The sequence below is a fragment of the Anguilla rostrata genome, chromosome 14 (genome assembly GCF_018555375.3).
Source record: "Anguilla rostrata isolate EN2019 chromosome 14, ASM1855537v3, whole genome shotgun sequence".
Lineage (NCBI taxonomy): Eukaryota > Metazoa > Chordata > Actinopteri > Anguilliformes > Anguillidae > Anguilla > Anguilla rostrata.
The window spans coordinates 26,180,411-26,197,768 of NC_057946.1; the positions used below are offsets into that span (position 1 = coordinate 26,180,411).

At 45.1% G+C, this 17,358-nt stretch overlaps 1 protein-coding gene across 6 annotated transcripts; it reads left to right on the plus strand.

Moving 5' to 3' along the window:
- Nucleotides 1-1,164: 1,164 nt before the first annotated feature.
- On the plus strand, nucleotides 1,165-15,879 carry LOC135239627 (phosphatidylinositol 4-phosphate 5-kinase type-1 beta-like). 6 transcript variants are annotated; one of them, XM_064308440.1, is made up of 14 exons: nucleotides 1,165-1,504; nucleotides 6,005-6,558; nucleotides 8,125-8,255; nucleotides 9,343-9,460; nucleotides 9,834-9,986; nucleotides 10,553-10,852; nucleotides 11,328-11,551; nucleotides 12,143-12,223; nucleotides 12,512-12,560; nucleotides 12,791-12,875; nucleotides 13,297-13,452; nucleotides 13,558-13,687; nucleotides 13,927-14,041; nucleotides 14,180-15,879. In XM_064308440.1, exons 2-14 carry the CDS (start codon nucleotides 6,487-6,489, stop codon nucleotides 14,180-14,182), a joined length of 1,617 nt encoding a protein of 538 aa, XP_064164510.1. In that variant the 5' UTR covers nucleotides 1,165-1,504; nucleotides 6,005-6,486; the 3' UTR covers nucleotides 14,183-15,879. The 6 variants fall into 6 exon arrangements, with proteins under 6 accessions (XP_064164510.1, XP_064164511.1, XP_064164512.1 ...); XM_064308441.1 differs by having other exon boundaries at nucleotides 14,220-15,879; XM_064308442.1 differs by having other exon boundaries at nucleotides 14,303-15,879.
- The last annotated feature ends 1,479 nt before the right edge of the window (nucleotides 15,880-17,358 follow it).

Here is a 17,358-nt window from a genome sequence, read left to right on the forward strand (position 1 = left end):
CATTTCCTATGCCAAAACTTCTACAAATGAACGTCTCCCGCGTCGTATGACAGTGCACTATTGCGTTTTCTAGGAATAAATTGAAGGCGACGTGCTCTCGTACAAAATAATGTAGCTGGAGCTTTTGCGCCCTCTATTGTCCTATAAAGTACAAAACTACATATTTGAACAGTGACTATTTTCCCTTCGTTAATTTAAATTTGACTCTGTCATACAGACTCCTATATTTCATTTATAAAACTCGTCGTAAATAGATATAATTTAAACGCTCGTTTAAACCGGTACCTTGAAGCATATACAGCCCAGCCTTTTGGTGAAACCAAGCAAATTAGTTTTTTCTTAAACCTAAGCCGTTTAAACCTGAACAGACCACACATATCGCCATTTAAATTGAATTTGAGGTTTTCTTAATATTTGAATTTGGACGGGAACTACTGATAAAATACGAGTAGACAGCAGGAGGCGACACAGTCACGTCTTTCTTTTACAGGGGCTCGGGCGTTTCTTTATACTCTGTATTTCTCAATATGATGGACAGAACCCTCTCCACGCGCACAGGTACTGCGTGATTACGCGGAATCCCTGTGTGATTACGCAGCACCCCTAAATGAAGACTATTTTTAAAAAATCACAGTGAAAGTTTTCCAGTAAAATGTATGAGAATAAGTGACAGATAAGGGGTTTTAAAGGAAAAATTTTTTTGAGACATTTCTATGTCGACCAATTGAATAGTTTTTCGGGGGAATTAATTTAGACATCTGTCATCATTGGTTAAAAGGCAATATCTCAGTCAGCAGAGTGGCAGAGAGGAGAGATTATGGATAATGCAGCATTTCATATAGAAGAACAATAAAAATTATGAAGTGGCATAATCTGCTTCCACATTGATACCACCTGTACGTCTGGGATATGTTGTGCTAATATGACGCGTACGGTGTGCAGGCTTCGCGAGACGCGGCGTCTCTGTTAAAAAGGTCATCTCGAATACTCCCGGGGTCTATGCGTCCTCTCTCACTTCCACCTCTCGCTATTACACTGCTCATGTTGAACATTGACGGACTATGTCAGGTTTCTGTCGATATGGGTTTATCTTCCAATGCTCTATTGATCAAGTGAGGGAAGGAAGGGCGCGACGCAACATGTGTCTGTGCTGTGAACGCGCTCGAAGCAAACACTGTACTGTCTTAGAACCAACAACACCTGAATTATCCTTGCAATTTATTGGTACAATAACCATAAACGGACTTCAGGGCAGCGCTAGGGGGTGGCAACTTGTACCCGCACCTGTTATAGGAAGAGGAAATTTTCAACACTGATGCTGCTGCTCGCTCAGGGAGGGGCGGGGGTGCGGCGCGCTTCTTTGGGGTCTCCTGAGCACAGTCTTTGCCTCTCTATCGCCTCTCCAGCATGTATTCCTTGAACAGCATCAAACTCTGAAAAATCACAATTTTTTAATTCAGTAACATATATATTCCACAAGGATGAAAATTCTCACAACGGAAAGGTAAGAAATGCCTGGTGATTAGGCGTTCAAATAAAAAAGTCCACCTGTCTTCGTGACAGAAGACTGTATTCGGGACAAATAATATTAATCCTAAAACTCAAATTCTTTATTTTAAATTGGCCTATGTTTCTTGCTCTATCGTGATATGTCGCTTGATATTTGGATTGTATTTTCATCTCCAGTTGAATAAACTTCATGCTCTGTTCTGGGAACACTCTGTTATGATTTATTTTTGGAAGGTCGTTGCGGAAGTTGTATGGTCTTGTACCCGGTACTCCACCATCTGGAAGATAACACCGATGTTATATTGAACTTAGGCAAATACGGCTTTCATCTGCTGGCTTCACGGCTTAAAAAAACTTATTCTTTGGCTCATTTTATTTTGAATGGGTCGTTGGCGATGTTGCGCGCTATGCGCTTGGCCGGTTTGCACTTTGAATTATGTATGCTCTTTGCTTTGTTGTCTTATCGCATATGTTTTTTAAGCGTCTTTATGGGCGTCACGGGTTTACTTAACCTGTTATGGTTTATAACTGTTTATTTTGCTGAAAGAAAAATAAATAAAAGAAAATCCTACAAAGGCATTGCATAAAAGGGCGAAAGTGGTCTGTTGACTTGCAGTCCTAGCACACAGCTGAGAGGTTGAACCTCCCTCTGCAATGTTCTGATGATGTACATACATAATATTAATCTTGTATTAGGCGTTGACAAAAGAGTTTGTTCGCTTGGATATGGGCACGAATGGAAATTAGCAGTCTGCTGCAGAATTGTATGAGGAACCGAGTGATGTCATTTCCTTAAAGGGGAGGAAGTGTGAGGTTGGTGGCAATGCTTGTGTGGTTACTCCAGTCTATCTGGTGTTGATGCAGGGTCTTCTTTTTCTGCTACCCAGCATCTAGAAGTTCAAGTTTCAATTTCTTCACCTTACATCCTGTCCTTTATTCCTTCTGAACACATCACAAGGAAGCATGTTTATGATAAGGAAATCTTAGGAGACGTTTGTTAATTTTATTATTCATTTGTGTTACTTTTTGTAGTGTGTAGGCCTATACATAGTGATTTTTGCCATATGTATATAAGTATAAGTATCCATATCCATATCACATTCACACATTGTGTGTGTGTGTGTTTTGTATGTTGGTGGATGGGAACAGTAATTCTCTGGTGACATTTTTATCTCTTTTAATTGGAATAAAAACACACGCACGCACGCACGCACACACACGCGCACGCACGCACACACACACGCACACACGCACGGGCACGCATGCACACACACACACACACACACACACACATAATTCCTGCCCCTCGGTCTGTTTGTAGGGTACCCATGGTTTTGTATGTGAAAACACTGATTTTACAAACAAATTATATGTTGATTAATATGGTGCATTTTTGTTTCTGATTACAAACCTCGTGCAGTTGTGTCAATATGCACGCTCTGGTCTGTGCTTCTGTTTTTTTTTGTCACCATTTCTGTGGCTGTTGGTGTTGTTTGGTCGTTTTTTTTTTATCATATCTGTGATCTTTATTTTATTTAATTTTTTTTAATCCACAGTATTTCAACATCTTGGCTTCCTTTGATAAGAGGGTGAGGGTTTTCTGGAACAGGGCCAGCGGTAGGTCTGAAGGGAAAGACCACCCTCCGTACGGCTCATAATTAGCAAGGCTGCGTGGAATTACTCTCAGAGAATGAACGAGAAACACAAGACCCGCGGACAAGCCGCTTAAAGCCAAGAAAGATCCTTAGTCATTATGAAAGAGTGCACTTTAGCACATGAGCGTGACTTTATATTGCCACGTTGAGCCCACCCCAATCCGCAAGGCCAAAGTCAGAGTTTCCTTTAAAGCTCGTTTGCTCTGTTTGATGTGACTGCATATTAAATGGCACCAAGCATTGTGCATATTTGGCTTCAGACATTGTGCCTCTCCCGCCAAGTTGCTCGTAAAAAAGAATATTTGCCTTTCGATGGCTCAATAAGATTCAATGAAGTAAAATGGAAACATTATGAACAGCGGGGATTTATTGAATTCCATAGTAACCTGTCATTTACCTGAGAGCGTTATGCTAATGAAACCCACTTCAGTAGGGGAAAGCGAGCGACTGATGTTCCCTCTTCTCTGAAATGATTTTAATGATGCAGAAGTTCCTGACCAACAGGAAGTCTCTTTTGTCAAAATAATCCAACTGTTTATCTCCGCGGATCGATATTGCATTAGTTACTCACACCTTGTTGAAGATAAACCCAAACCAGCTTCTGTTTACCGAGGACACTATTTTCTTCCGTGAGACTGCAGAGGCTGGAAAATATGTAGTGTTTACATTTCTGTACATTAAAAAATATATTAACATTGCTGGAATGTTGACGGGCAGCTATGATGTAACAGAACTTGCAGGCCTGAAACAGTTCCTCTCAGTAATTCCGGGCTTTGAAATGGTTACTCAGTCTACAGTACACGGTAGTAAGCTGTCAAACGTGTTATTTTCCACTGTAAGCGAGTTCAAGAGATTTTTTGTTGTTGTTGTTGTCGTTGTGGCTTAGAACAAGTTGCCCATACAAGCGTTTCCTGGAAAGCCTCTTAAATGTGAAACGATAAGCTCGCCCATAAACACCCCACAAAATGACACACACTGCTCAAAACCACGCAGTGCACACAAACCACACAAAGCTAAACATATTTGTACATAAGATTTTCTTACGTGTTGAAGTGTGGGCCTGGTATTAGCTTGTTCGGTGTTCGGTCTGTACTGTGCACTGAATCATATTTATGAAAGGCGCAAAGATACTTCAGGTATTTCACAAATTAACAGATTTAGGGATGGTGAGTATAGCTTTACTGTTCATCTGTCACTGTTGTACTTGGTGTGTGTGCACGTGTGTGTGCACGTGTGTGTGCATGCATGTGCGTGTCTGCATGTGTGTGTGTGTGTGTGCGTGTGTGTGTGTATGTGTGCGCATGCATATGCATGCATGTGTGTGTGTGCGTGTGTGCATGTATGCGTGTGTGTGTGCATGCGTGTGTGTATGCATCTGTGCATGCATGTGCGTGTGTGTGTGTGTGTTACGTGTTCTGTGTGTTGGTGGGTGGGAACAGTAATTCTCCAGTGGAATGTTTATCCCTCTTAATTGGGATAAAGGTTTGAGTTGAGTGTCGTGGCCAGCAGTGCAGTGTTTCATAGACCCTGTTTCCTCTGTCCGGGCTCCCACACACTGACTGACTGGGCCAGGGGGGTACGCGTCTGTTTACTCTGCGTTCTGTCTAGAGGAGCGTGGGCACTGCATGCTGGGAAGTGTGGGAACGGCTTGGGAAATATTCTCCGCTAAAGAGTCCTGCGTTGTCTTCTCAGGTAAAACTGTGTGCGTAATCTATGCAAAATAAATGGCTCCTTGTTCGTTGTTGCCGTGATGCAGGGAATTTGCTTTTATAACCATTACGGAGTTTCTGTAGCATTATATTACAGTGAGGTGGCAGAGGGTGAAGTGTTTCTCTGCTACCGAAGCTCATATGCGGAAATTCATCAGGACAGTGCGTGGCATCTGAGGTGAAAGGCTGTTTGGTGTAAACACTACAGTCACTGTCCTGGTACCAAGCCCATGTTACGAGCTTCTTCAGGGTTTGAATATTAACCCACTGGTTGGCTGTATGTTGATGGCTGTTCTGTTGCTTCTGGTGTTTGAATGTGTCTCAGTTGAGTTGCTGCCGGTTGCTCTGTTGTGGTGAAGCGGTTGGAGAAATAGGCAGGAGGTGGTGGAGGGGATAGGTGAATGGGATAAGGAGCAGGGCTGAGGGAGATGGACAGCCACCTCATAATTAGCAGCTAGCATCTTTACTTTCAGCACCAAGCCTTTACTTTCACCAGCTGTTCTTACATTCTCAGCACCTCCCATTGAAAAACAACCACTTTTAATAGCCATCCGCTGCAAATGTCTGCTGGAACTAATGTAGCTGCAGCCCTGGTTTAACCATGACCAAACAGCTTATTTATCTGAGTGGTATGGACATGCATGGGACATGCATGTTCAGGAGGTCTGTTTTCAGTCTTTAGTGTGGATCCAGTTATCAGCCCCAGGTGGAAATATGGGACTTTATTCCCACTACAGTATATACAGTATAGGGGCTAATGGCTAATGGTATTTTTCATTGCACTGGTGTCTGCTCTGTGTGGAAATTTTCACTGCTGTGAGTGAGTGCCCTGGTGGTTGTGAAATATCTATAATGGGTCATTGAGTTCTTCAGATGGAAATCTGAGGATTGTTGCTGTAATAAGCATAATCATCTTTGGGCATTTTAGTGCCAGTCTTCTGATTGGCTGTAATGTGGGGGCCGAGTGGAGACGTAGTTATGTAACATGCACAGGCACACACACACACACACACACACGTGCACACGCACTCACATACACGAACACACACGCACACACACACACACACAATTACGTATACTGTTTTTTCACTTGCATATCTACCACTGAAACCATGTATTGTTTCCCCACAGATCTTCAGACTCCAGGATCAGGATAGCAATGCAGAGGCCTTAAACCTCCAATCATAAATGATGCCTCAAACCAGCATGCGGCAAAGCTTTAAACCAGGATACAGCAAAGCTTTAAACCAGGATACAGCAAAGCTTTAAACCAGCGCACAGCAAAGCTTTAAACCAGCGTGCTGCGAAGCCTTAAACCAGCACACAGAAAACCTTAAACCAACAGAGAGTGAAGCTTAAACCAGCAAACACTGAAGCTTAAACTAGCATTTAGTGAAGCCTTAAACCAGTGAACATAGCACATCTGCCCTGACATCTTCAATCCTGAGCTCCAGCCCCACATTCACAATAAGGACGCCTCCAGGTCAAATACAGCACGCTGGTAAGATAGTAAGGACAGTAACTGCATATTAAAAATTGCTCTCAAGACAGTGAGAAGGCAGTGCCCTCTCTATCTCTGAGCGAGTGGCTGTATTTTAACCCAAAAGATAAAGATGTCATCTGTCAACACTGAAAATGGACCAGGACAGACCCAGAGCAGGAGCCGTGACAAAACACTGAAGAAGGTATTAACTCAGTGGGCTTGAGTGTGTGTGTGCGTGTGTGCGCGTGTGTGCGTGTGTGTGTGTGTGTGTGTTTGTCCGTGTGTGTGTATGTGTGCGTGTGTGTGTCTGTGTCTGTGTTTGTGTATGTCTGCATGTGTGTTTGTGCTTGAGATAACAACAGATTTGTCTGTAAGCTTGCCTGTGTGTGAGTGTGGACATGAGGCTGGATTGTGTCTCTCTGAATGCCTTGCTTTGTGAATGCAGTGCTGAACGCTTGAAAGACTCCAGCAGAATTGCATAATGCCATAATTCCAGCAGAATGCTTTGTCAATGCTAATGGGTAAAACCTTATTTGTGTTTACTGTACAGCACTAATAAGCTTTCAGTAATTTCTGGTACAGCAGGAATTTGGACTAAACTATTACCTATTTCAGGTAATCTGGCCCCCTTGTGTGCTCAAACTGTTAGATCTTTCACACATTAAAGGTTTTAAGATGAACTATTCCTACACACAATTGCATGTTTTCTTGTGTTAAATTTGACAGAGAGGAGATGCAAGTGTGTTGAGTATGACAGAGAGGAGATGCAGGTGTTGTTGAGTATGACAATGTGGAGGTGCTGGTGTGTTGTTGAGTATGACAGTGAGGAGGTGAAGGTGTGTTGTTGAGTATGAAATTGAGGAGGTGCAGGTGTGATGTTGAATTTGATAGTGAGGAGGTGCAGGTGCGCTGTTAAATTTGACAGTCAGGAGGTGCTGTTGTGTTAAGTATGACAGTGAGGAGGTGCAGGTGTGTTGAGTTTGACAGTAAAAAAGCGTAGGTATGAGATGAATTTGACTGTGTGGAGGTGCTGATGTGTTAAGTATGACAGTGAGGAGGTGCTGATGTGTTGAGTATGACAGTGAGGAGGTGCTGATGTGTTGAGTATGACAGTGAGGAGGTGCTGATGTGTTAAGTATGACAGTGAGGAGGTGCTCATATTTTAAGTATGACAGTGAGGAGGTGTTGATGTGTTAAATATGACAGTGAGGAGGTGCTGCTGTGTTGTTGAGTATGACAGTGAGGAGGTGTTGATGTGTTAAATATGACAGTGAGGAGGTGATGATGTGTTGTTGAGTATGGCAGTGAGGAGGTGCTGATGTGTTAAGTATGACAGTGAGGAGGTGATGATGTGTTGTTGAGTATGGCAGTGAGGAGGTGCTGATGTGTTGAGTATGACAGTGAGGAGGTGCTGATGTGTTAAGTATGACAGTGAGGAGGTGCTGATGTGTTAAGTATGACAGTGAGGAGCTGCTGATGGGTTAAGTATGACTGAGGAGCTGCTGATGTGTTGAGGATGACAGTGAGGAGGTGCTGATGTGTTGAGTATGACAGTGAGGAGGTGCTGATGTGTTAAGTATGACAGTGAGGAGGTGCTGATGTGTTGAGTATGACAGTGAGGAGGTGCTGATGTGTTAAGTATGACAGTGAGGAGGTGCTGATGTGTTAAGTATGACAGTGAGGAGGTGCTGATGTGTTAAGTATGACAGTGAGGAGGTGCTGATGTGTTAAGTATGACAGTGAGGAGGTGCTGATGTTGTGCTCCTAGCCCACCTCGTCTGCGCTGAGCGGTGCGATTCAGCTGGGCATCGGCTACACCGTGGGCAACCTGACCTCCAAGCCAGATCGAGATGTGCTCATGCAGGACTTCTACATGGTGGAGAGTGTCTTCATGCCCAGGTAGGCCAACATTTACATGCCAGATAAACAGCTGTGTCTCTGAGGGTCATGAATGGGGCACGGCTGATTACCTGGGAAGGTTAGGAATCAGGAATCAGGAACGAAAGAGCAACTGTATCTCTCTCTATCGTAAAGTACAGCAGGGTAAAATAGCTATGTTTTCACATAGCTCAGACAGATATCCAGTAATCACGTACCTGTGACTCTGGCCACTCCCTGTGGATAGTTAACGAGTGGAAATTGCGTGCAGACAGTTTCAATATGAGCCATACCTGCTTCCCAGAAATCGCTAACTTGCAGATAATCATTCCCTCGCCTGCCGCCATTGCAGCTGTCAAATGTAGGTCAAAGGAAGGTCAATTGTTAGCGGGGAAAAGTAAATGACTGGGCTTGGCTCTGGCTTTTCTGCACAGATAAGAGCTACTTTTACTCCGCTTGATATCAGCTATGGGGAAACCGTAACAAAAAGCCTTTATACCGAGCAGCGTGCGAGCTGCCGCCCTAGAGCGCCCTCTTCTGGTCTGTCAGGGTTCAGCAGAGGAATTCTTCATTTTCGTCATTTAGTCATTATTTCGCAGTGAGACGCATGCTAAACTGGGCTAGGCTGGGGTGGGGTGGGGGGGTGGGGGGGGGCTGGGCTTGTATAGGCTTGTTTTAATTGCATAGCTGTATAGCTGCATTGTACGTGGGAAAAAGTGTAATCTGAATAGGTTTCTCTGGATAACGGTGTCAGCAAAATAACAATATAATATAATATAAACATTTCACGCTACATGTGGTGCCACTCTGTTCTTAAGTTTCGAGTGTTCTAGCATTTTATCCCACTGCATGTGTACATATTTTTCTCTCAACAGGAAGTAATGACAAATAATTCTGAAAATAGTCTGTTATTAATATTCATTCTCCTATCAATGAATAAATATGGCCGTGGTCTGTTATTAATGGGACGTTCTCTTGATAAGAAGTACATAAATATGACCGTGGTCTGTTATTAAATGTTGGAAACGCTCGTGGCTGTGTTTCCGTTTTGGGTTGGACCCATCGTCTGTCCTCTGGATACTGTACCGGCTCGGTCCAATCCCCTCAGCGAAGGGAGCAACTTGACCCCGGCTCATCACTATCCGGACTTCCGCTTCAAAACCTACGCCCCCATGGCCTTCCGCTACTTCCGCGAGCTTTTCGGGATCAAGCCCGACGACTACCTGGTGAGCCCCGCAGCATGGAAGCACTGAACACCAGTGTGGGTGCAGGCTTTTCTTTCAACCAAGCAGTAACACACCTGATTCTACTAATAAACCTCTAGAGTCTTTTCTAAGCACCTTGATTAGTAGAATCGGGTGTGTTATTGCTTGGTTGAAACAAAAGCCGACACCCACACTGGCCCTTTCTGGATAAGACTGGGGACCCCTGCTCTAGAACATGAAAGCACCTAATCAAGAAAAATTAACAGCTTGTTAAAATTCTGGGACTGCAATTGTGATGGAATGAAAACCAGCATACACAGGGGCCCCCAGGACCGAGTTTGAGAACCACCGCCATATGTGTCACTGTCGCATGTTTACTCATGTGTCTCCACAGTACTCCATCTGTAATGAGCCCCTGATCGAGCTCTCGAACCCCGGGGCCAGCAGCTCTTGGTTCTACGTGACGAGTGACGATGAATTCATCATCAAAACCGTCCAGCACAAAGAGGCGGAATTCCTTCAGAAGCTGCTGCCCGGTTATTACATGGTGAGCCTTCTACCCACCCTCCCCCCAGACTACCCCTCACCCTTAAATACCTCTCACCCCTAACTGCCCTTGGTGGTGTGTGTGACTCTTAAGAATCCTGCCCACCTAGCTACCACTCTCTTACTCCTAACGACCTCTCAGCTTTAACCACCACTCTCTCCAAACTACCCCTCTCTTACCCATAACTACCCCTCAGCTTTATCTTCCCCTGACCCTTACGTTGGTCCTTATGGGGATAAAACTGTTGTTTTTTAATGTTGATGCTCATTTTCTTGTTTTTTTAAAAAATCAGATTTGAACAGCCTTTATCTTTTGTTTGGATATCCTGTGGTTCTTCACAATGACGGCATGAACTCAGACTGAACTGTTTCTTTCCAACTCTCTCTCTCTCTCCCTCCCTCTCCCTTCCCTTCCCTCTCTCTTCCTCTCCCTCTCTCTCATTTGCTCTCTCTCTCTCTGTCTCGCCCTCTCTCTCATTCGCTCTCTCTCTCCCTCTCTCTGTCTCACCCTCTCTCTCATTCGCTCTCCCTATCTTTCTCTCTCTCTCTCTCTCCCCCTCACTGCAGAACTTGAATCAGAACCCGCGGACGCTGCTGCCCAAGTTCTACGGGCTGTACTGCGTGCAGTCGGCCGGGGCGATCACGCGCGTGGTGGTGATGAACAACGTGCTGCCGCGGGCCATGAAGATGCACTACAAGTACGACCTGAAGGGCTCCACCCACAAGCGCCGGGCCTCGCGGAAAGAGCGGGAGAAGAGCAGCCCCACCTGCAAGGACCTGGACTTCCAGGAAACGCACGAGGACGGCCTGCACTTCGACCACGACACCTACAGCGCCCTCATCAAGACCCTGCAGAGGGACTGCCGGGTGAGCGTCCGTCTGCCCAGGGGCGGGGCCTGGCTGACCACTCCCCTGCCTGCCGAGGCAGAGTCTGTTTAACTCCGCCCCCACCAGACGATGTGCAAAGACGGGTTAGGGCCTCCCCTTACCGCCAATGAGCCAAGCCTGGTTAGGGCCTCCCCTTACCGCCAATGAGCCAAGCCTGGTTAGGGCCTCCCCTTACCGCCAATGAGCCAAGCCTGGTTAGGGCCTCCCCTTACCGCCAATGAGCCAAGCCTGGTTAGGGCCTTCCCTTACCGCCAATGAGCCAAGCCTGGTTAGGGCCTCCACTTACCGTCAATGAGCCAAGCCTGGTTAGGACCTCCCCTGACCACCTGTGGGAGGAACCTGCTGTATTTCCCAGCTGTGAGCTCAGTTTCCGGTGGTGGTAGAGGTCCGTGTGGTTATACCGTGGTTGTCCCTGGAGAGCTGCATGGTTATGCTGTTGTCCTCCTGTGTTCAGGTTCTGGAGAGCTTTAAGATCATGGACTACAGCCTGCTGCTGGGCATCCATGTGCTGGACCAGAGCGCAAAGGACAGGGAGGCGGAGCAGACGGGCGGGGCAGGGGCGGGAGCGATGGGCGGGGCAGGAGGGCGGCCTGTGGCCCAGAAGGTGCTGTACTCCACGGCCCTGGAGTCCATCCAGGGGGACGGCAAAGCGGGCGAGGCTGTGACCACCGACGCCACGTGAGTGACCGCCTTCCTACTGAACACTGCATATACTCAACACTGTGCATGTGCTGAACACTCTACACCTACTGAGCACTCTGCGTACACTGAACACTCAACAACTACTGAACACTCTGCATATACTCAACACTATACATCCACTGAACACTACATATCGACTGAAAACTGCTGAACACTGTGCATACACTAAATACACAAATACACTAAATGCATACACTAAATACACTATATACTGAACAGTTCACATTGAACACTGTACACTATCCTCATCATATGCTCTGAGCTTCCCACTGTAGTCAGTATAGCAGAAATGATAGCAGAAATAATAGATTAGTTGTGTGGTAGTATTTACTTTTGTTTGCAATACTAGCTTTTTTGTACTTTACACTCATCGATTTTAAATGGGCCTTCGGTGCCTTCTTGGTGACCTTGCACTGTTGGTTTTTTTGGTTTCCTGAGACTAACACTGATGTTCTTCACCTTCTACATGACTGTGGAAAAGAGCATTTGCTAAATGGTTGTAATATGATGTAATATCAGAGTTTATGTCAGAATTTTAATATTTATTTTCATATTTATTCTCTGCAGTATGGGCGGAATTCCTGCAAAGCACAAAGATGAGAAGCTGCTCATCTTTTTGGGCATCATTGACATTTTACAGTCCTACAGGTATGATGCTACTGTCATCTAAGCTCCTGCGTTTTGGTTCTCAGAACATTCACAAAACATTCAGAAATTTAGGATAAACGTTCCCTGCAATACTAGGGTAAATGTTCCCAGCAACATGAGGAACATTAGGGAAAATGAGGAGGGGTGTCTGTGGGAGGGGAGGGGAGGGGGAGAGGAGGCGTGTCAGTGGTGGGGGAGAGGAGGCGTGTCTGTGGGAGGGGAGGGGGAGAGGAGGCGTGTCTGTGGTGGGAGGGGAGGAGATTCTGATGATTCTGTTTCGCATTTCAGGTTCGTCAAGAAACTGGAGCACTCCTGGAAAGCTCTGGTGCATGATGGGGTAAGTGTGTGTGTGTGTGCGTGTGTGTGTGGTGTGTGTGTGTGTGGGCGTGCATGTGTGTGTGCGTGCACACGTGGTGTGTGAATGTGTATGTGTGTGTGTGTGTGCGTGTGGTGTGTGTGTGTGTGTGTGCATGTGCGTGTGGTGTGTGTGTGTGTGTGTGTGTGTGTGTGCGTGCGCGCATGGTGTGTTTGTGTGTGTATTTAATCAGTTTATTTGTTTGTTTTCAGGACTCGGTGTCTGTGCACCGGCCTAGTTTCTATGCCGACAGGTTTCTGAAGTTCATGAGCAACACCGTGTTTAAGAAGATTCCTGGTGAGCATCCCGTCCGTTTCCCCTGGCAACACACTTCCCTCTGCCTGTCCATTAATGCGTGGGGGACTGCGACTTCTTTAAACCCCTATAATCAGAGTTGGACTCGTATGAAATAGCTTTTTAATTTAGCATCTGCAGCACACCCCAGTATGTCTGCTAATGTACAGTAGTGAGCTCCTCAGGCAGAGGCATTAATTGCCTCTGCATGCGTTCCTGCAGAGTGCAGCTAGCTGTGTCACCAGTGCTGTCCGAAGTCTGAACGCAGTTTTTGGCCCCCGGGTTATTTCCAGGGCTGTGCCTGTCTGAGGGCTGCTTTAGTGTCTGTTGAGCCACTTTTCTCACTGTGGATGATGGCGGTGTACCACACTGCAGGAGGTGCTGGTCATGTGATTCACGGCTCTCTTGGCCCCTCTTCTCTCAGGCATCCGTTGTACTTCCTCCAAGAGGAAGAGGAGCTCAGTCATGGCGCAGAAGTCTGCCTCCCAGGAGCTGCTGTCCTCCCACAGGGAGGAGAAGAAGGAAGAGAGGAGAGAGAGACTGGAGCGGGCACGCAGCCTAGCTAGCCTCAACGGACATGGTACGACACCGCTATCACTGTGACTACATTACCCACACTGCACTGCAGGTTCTGTCATTGGAATTACCATTCAGGCCAATAAGGCGCTGTGTTTCTCTACCGCAGTGCCCTACCGGCATCCTGACCAGGCCGCGCTCCCAAAGGGCCTGTACCGGGCCATCTCCATGGCACCCACTACATCTTCCTCGTCCCTGACTACTATCAATCAAAATCTGGAGACTAAGTCAAAGAGCAGGTAGCTGGAATTCTATGGTCTATTGTCTGACCTGTCTACTGTTTCACCTGTTTAACCTTTTAAGGTGTAGGTGTAAACATTCTAATGCTGATGTAACAATCACTGCTGGTAATTGAAAGCAAAGAGTTCTAGAACACTAACATCTTGTAGTGGAACCAACTAGCACTTTCATCATGGAAAATAGGCGAGTGGTTTGTCACGGCTGATCATGTGACTGATGTCCCCCCCTCCCCCCACAGTGGTGACGTCTCTCGCTCCACCCTCACTCTAAAGGACAGCTCCTCCTCTTTGGCATCTGCTCTCAGTGGGTCAAACAGGGACAAAGATGACGGGACCGTACTGGATGTGTACTTAGTGAGTACCTGTCCAAACAATTCTGCCTGACCTGTGGCATCACCCTTCTGTTGAGTTCCAGTGACATCACCACCAACTCCACCCCTTGTTTAGTTCCAGCGACATCATCACTGACTCCATCCCTCTGTTCAGTTCCAGTGACATCATCACTGACTCCACCCCTTCTGTTCATTTCCAGTGACATCATCATTGACTCCACCCCCCTGTTGAGTTCCAGTGACATCATCACTGACTCTACCCCTCTCTGCTATTGGTTTGCAGTGAGATCGTCACTGACTTCACCCCTCTCAGTCGGGTTCCAGTGACATCATCACTGACCCCACCCCCCTGTTCAGTTCCAGAGACATCATCACTGACTCCTGCCCTCTGTTGAGTTCCAGTGACATCATCACTGACTCCACCCCTCCCTGCTGTTGGTTTGCGGTGAGATCGTCACTGACTCCACCCCTCTCAGTCGAGTTCCAGTGACATCATCACTGACTCCACCCCTCTGTTGAGTTCCAGTGACATCATCACTGACTCCACCCCTCTCTGCTGTTGGTTTGCAGTGAGATCATCACTGATTCCGCCCCTCTCAGTCGAGTTCCAGTGATGTGTGAAGGCTGATGGTCACTGACCACCCTCCCGTTTAGGACTTAACACTGGGGAACACCCCCACCTGTCAATCACCATCAGTTGGCATACTCCACTCACCTGTCAATCATCATCAATCAACAAATTCCCCTCACCTGTCACCCACCCATCAATCGTTACACCACTCATCTGTCAATCACAACACTCCAGGTACATTTGGGCAAGAAGGTTGTGGGTTTGAATCTCGGCTTGGGCCTTTCTGTGCAGAGTTTGCATGTTCTCCCCATGTCTGCGTGGGTTTCCTCCAGGTACTCCAGTTTCCTCCCATAGTCCAAAGACATGCAGGTAGTTTAATTGGTGACTCTAAATTGCCCATAGGTATGAGTGTGTGAGTGAATGGTGTGTGCCTTGCGATAGATGGGTGGCCTGTTCAGGGTGTATTCCTGCCTCTTGCCCAATGCATGCTGGGATGGGCTCCAGTACCCCCCACGACCCTGCCAGGGTAAGCGGGTATAGCTAATGGCTGGATGGAAGAACAGTCAATCTATATGATATCAGATTTACATGACATTTACATGTCATCATATATCCATGTGCAAACATTTCCAGATGTCATCATAAAACTAGATTTATTTATGTAATAAAATACATTTCCCTTTTGTGCATGCCTTAAGAGAATGTTTACAGTTTTGTGACCTGTTGTCAAGCAGAATCACAGTGTAATTTAAATTCACTTTCCAGTTGAAGGAGACAGGTATGATGTCACTTTAGACTCCACCCTCTGAAGGGGGTCTTAAAGAGACTGTCCTTTTGAAACGTTCTAATACATTTAAGTACTTTATAAAGTTGAAGAAGGATATCTGATAAGAAATCACAGAACATAGTTTGTAAATTATCAGGTGTATTTTTTTCTGTAATACCACCATCTATTAATGTATTTTGCAGTATTGAAATACTTGCAATAGTTTATGGATCTATAGTTTATGGAATTATTCAATATTTTTGAAGTGAGGAGATGGATTTATAGATAAAACTGTGTGTTCGTGCAAGTAATGTCAGACGTATTGTGTGTGGTAACTGCAGAATAATTGTGTCTGTATTTGTAATGATTCATTACATCAGTTAAATTATCTTTGAATGTTTGATCGAGCTGTGTTGCGTTTGAGAGTAATTTATTGAGCAATTAAACATGGTACTGTTGGCAGATTATGAAATGCAAAGAAAAGCTGTGTGTATAGAAAATAAATAACTTATTTTAAACTCTGTGTTGTTTTCATCATTCCTGAATTTAGGATTTACCTTTAAACCTTCTTTGTTTAGTCCGTTTGAGTTGTTCTGTTATTTTGGTCCTTCCACCTCTGTACCACAACAAATATTCACATACAAAACGTCAAATATTTACATACATGATAAAATAGTTTTGGTACTTCACGGCTGATTGTAACGCGTATAGAGCTTTCGCGCCCTCTAGTGGTAGATACCCGTTCCTGCCGTCAGCTTTGCTCGTAAATTAATATTTTTCTTAATATTAATTAACAGACTAATGGCACGACATGCCATTGAATGTTCCCGTTTTAAATTTCAATAAAAAACAACAATAGGCTAATAATATATGTATTTGCACCCTTGGTAAATATGACCAAAAAAGCTACGAAAAAAGGCTTTGTTTATCAGCTTGCTCTTCCATTCAAAATGAGAGAATTCTGAAATTTGACGTAAAAAAAAAGAAAACAATTGATGAAAAAATAAACAAGAATGCATCACAAGTATTAGCACTCCAAGAAATATTTATGAAGAAAATGTTATTGACATATCCCCATTCATATTTAAGTGGTGTTAAGCACACCTGAGTCTTTTGGAACTCTTTAAGTGGTCATGCATGTCTTCCTGTTTCACTGGAGTATGAATATGAGGTGACACTCATCCATCAACATGGGGAAGATCAGAGAATATGCAAATGAAAAGAGACAAAAGGTTAGTGGACCCTGATAGATGAGTCAATGGCTATAAAAATAGCTTAACACATGAAAACACCAATCTGCGCTATTAGGGCGGTAATTAACAAGTTCCAAACAACTGGAGCTTTGATGAACATAAACGAAGTACATAAACAACCCGAATACGGAATAAAACGAATTCCCTCACCATACTTGGTAACTCTGCTTACACACATTATGATAGATAAATAAATGAAATCTACACGGATACGTCTGCCATTAAACCTGGTACAACGTTCAGCAACTGTTTACAGCAGGGTGAGGTCAGTGATACGTCACAACTGGTATCACAGAACCTCCCCGAGTTTACCACTGGTATTTACGACTTTGTCGACCGTTTGAATCATCGAGATATAAAAGAACGCAACTTCCTGGTGGTATACTGGGAAATGTCCGACTTTACGGGCTGACGAGGACCGGCCGAACGCGCCATATTGATCCCAGTGAAAAGACTCGTTACCCTGGCAAAGTGAGGGTGCAGTCAGTGCTCGAAATGCAGGGACACAAAGCACTGTGATCTTTCCAATTGATCCCAAAGGTGTTGGGTCTTCATCAGAGTAAAAACGATTTTGTGTGAAAGATTTCTTCTTTCCTCTGAGCAACAGTATCACAATAAAAACTATACATTTCTTATCGCTGCGCATATACTATGTTTGATAAGCAATAAAGTGAATGATATCCAATATTTTTTACTCATATTATTTATAATAATTCTGGAGGCCACTGTAAGGAGTAAAGAGTTGCCAA

Excerpts from the sequence above, each read along its gene's own strand:
- LOC135239627 (XM_064308438.1), top strand. The coding sequence starts at position 6,487 with ATGTCATCTGTCAACACTGAAAATGGACCAGGACAGACCCAGAGCAGG. Across the intron at positions 12,224-12,511 it reads GACATTTTACAGTCCTACAG|GTTCGTCAAGAAACTGGAGC; the intron begins GTATGATGCTAC and ends TTCGCATTTCAG. Across the intron at positions 12,561-12,790 it reads AAGCTCTGGTGCATGATGGG|GACTCGGTGTCTGTGCACCG; the intron begins GTAAGTGTGTGT and ends GTTTGTTTTCAG.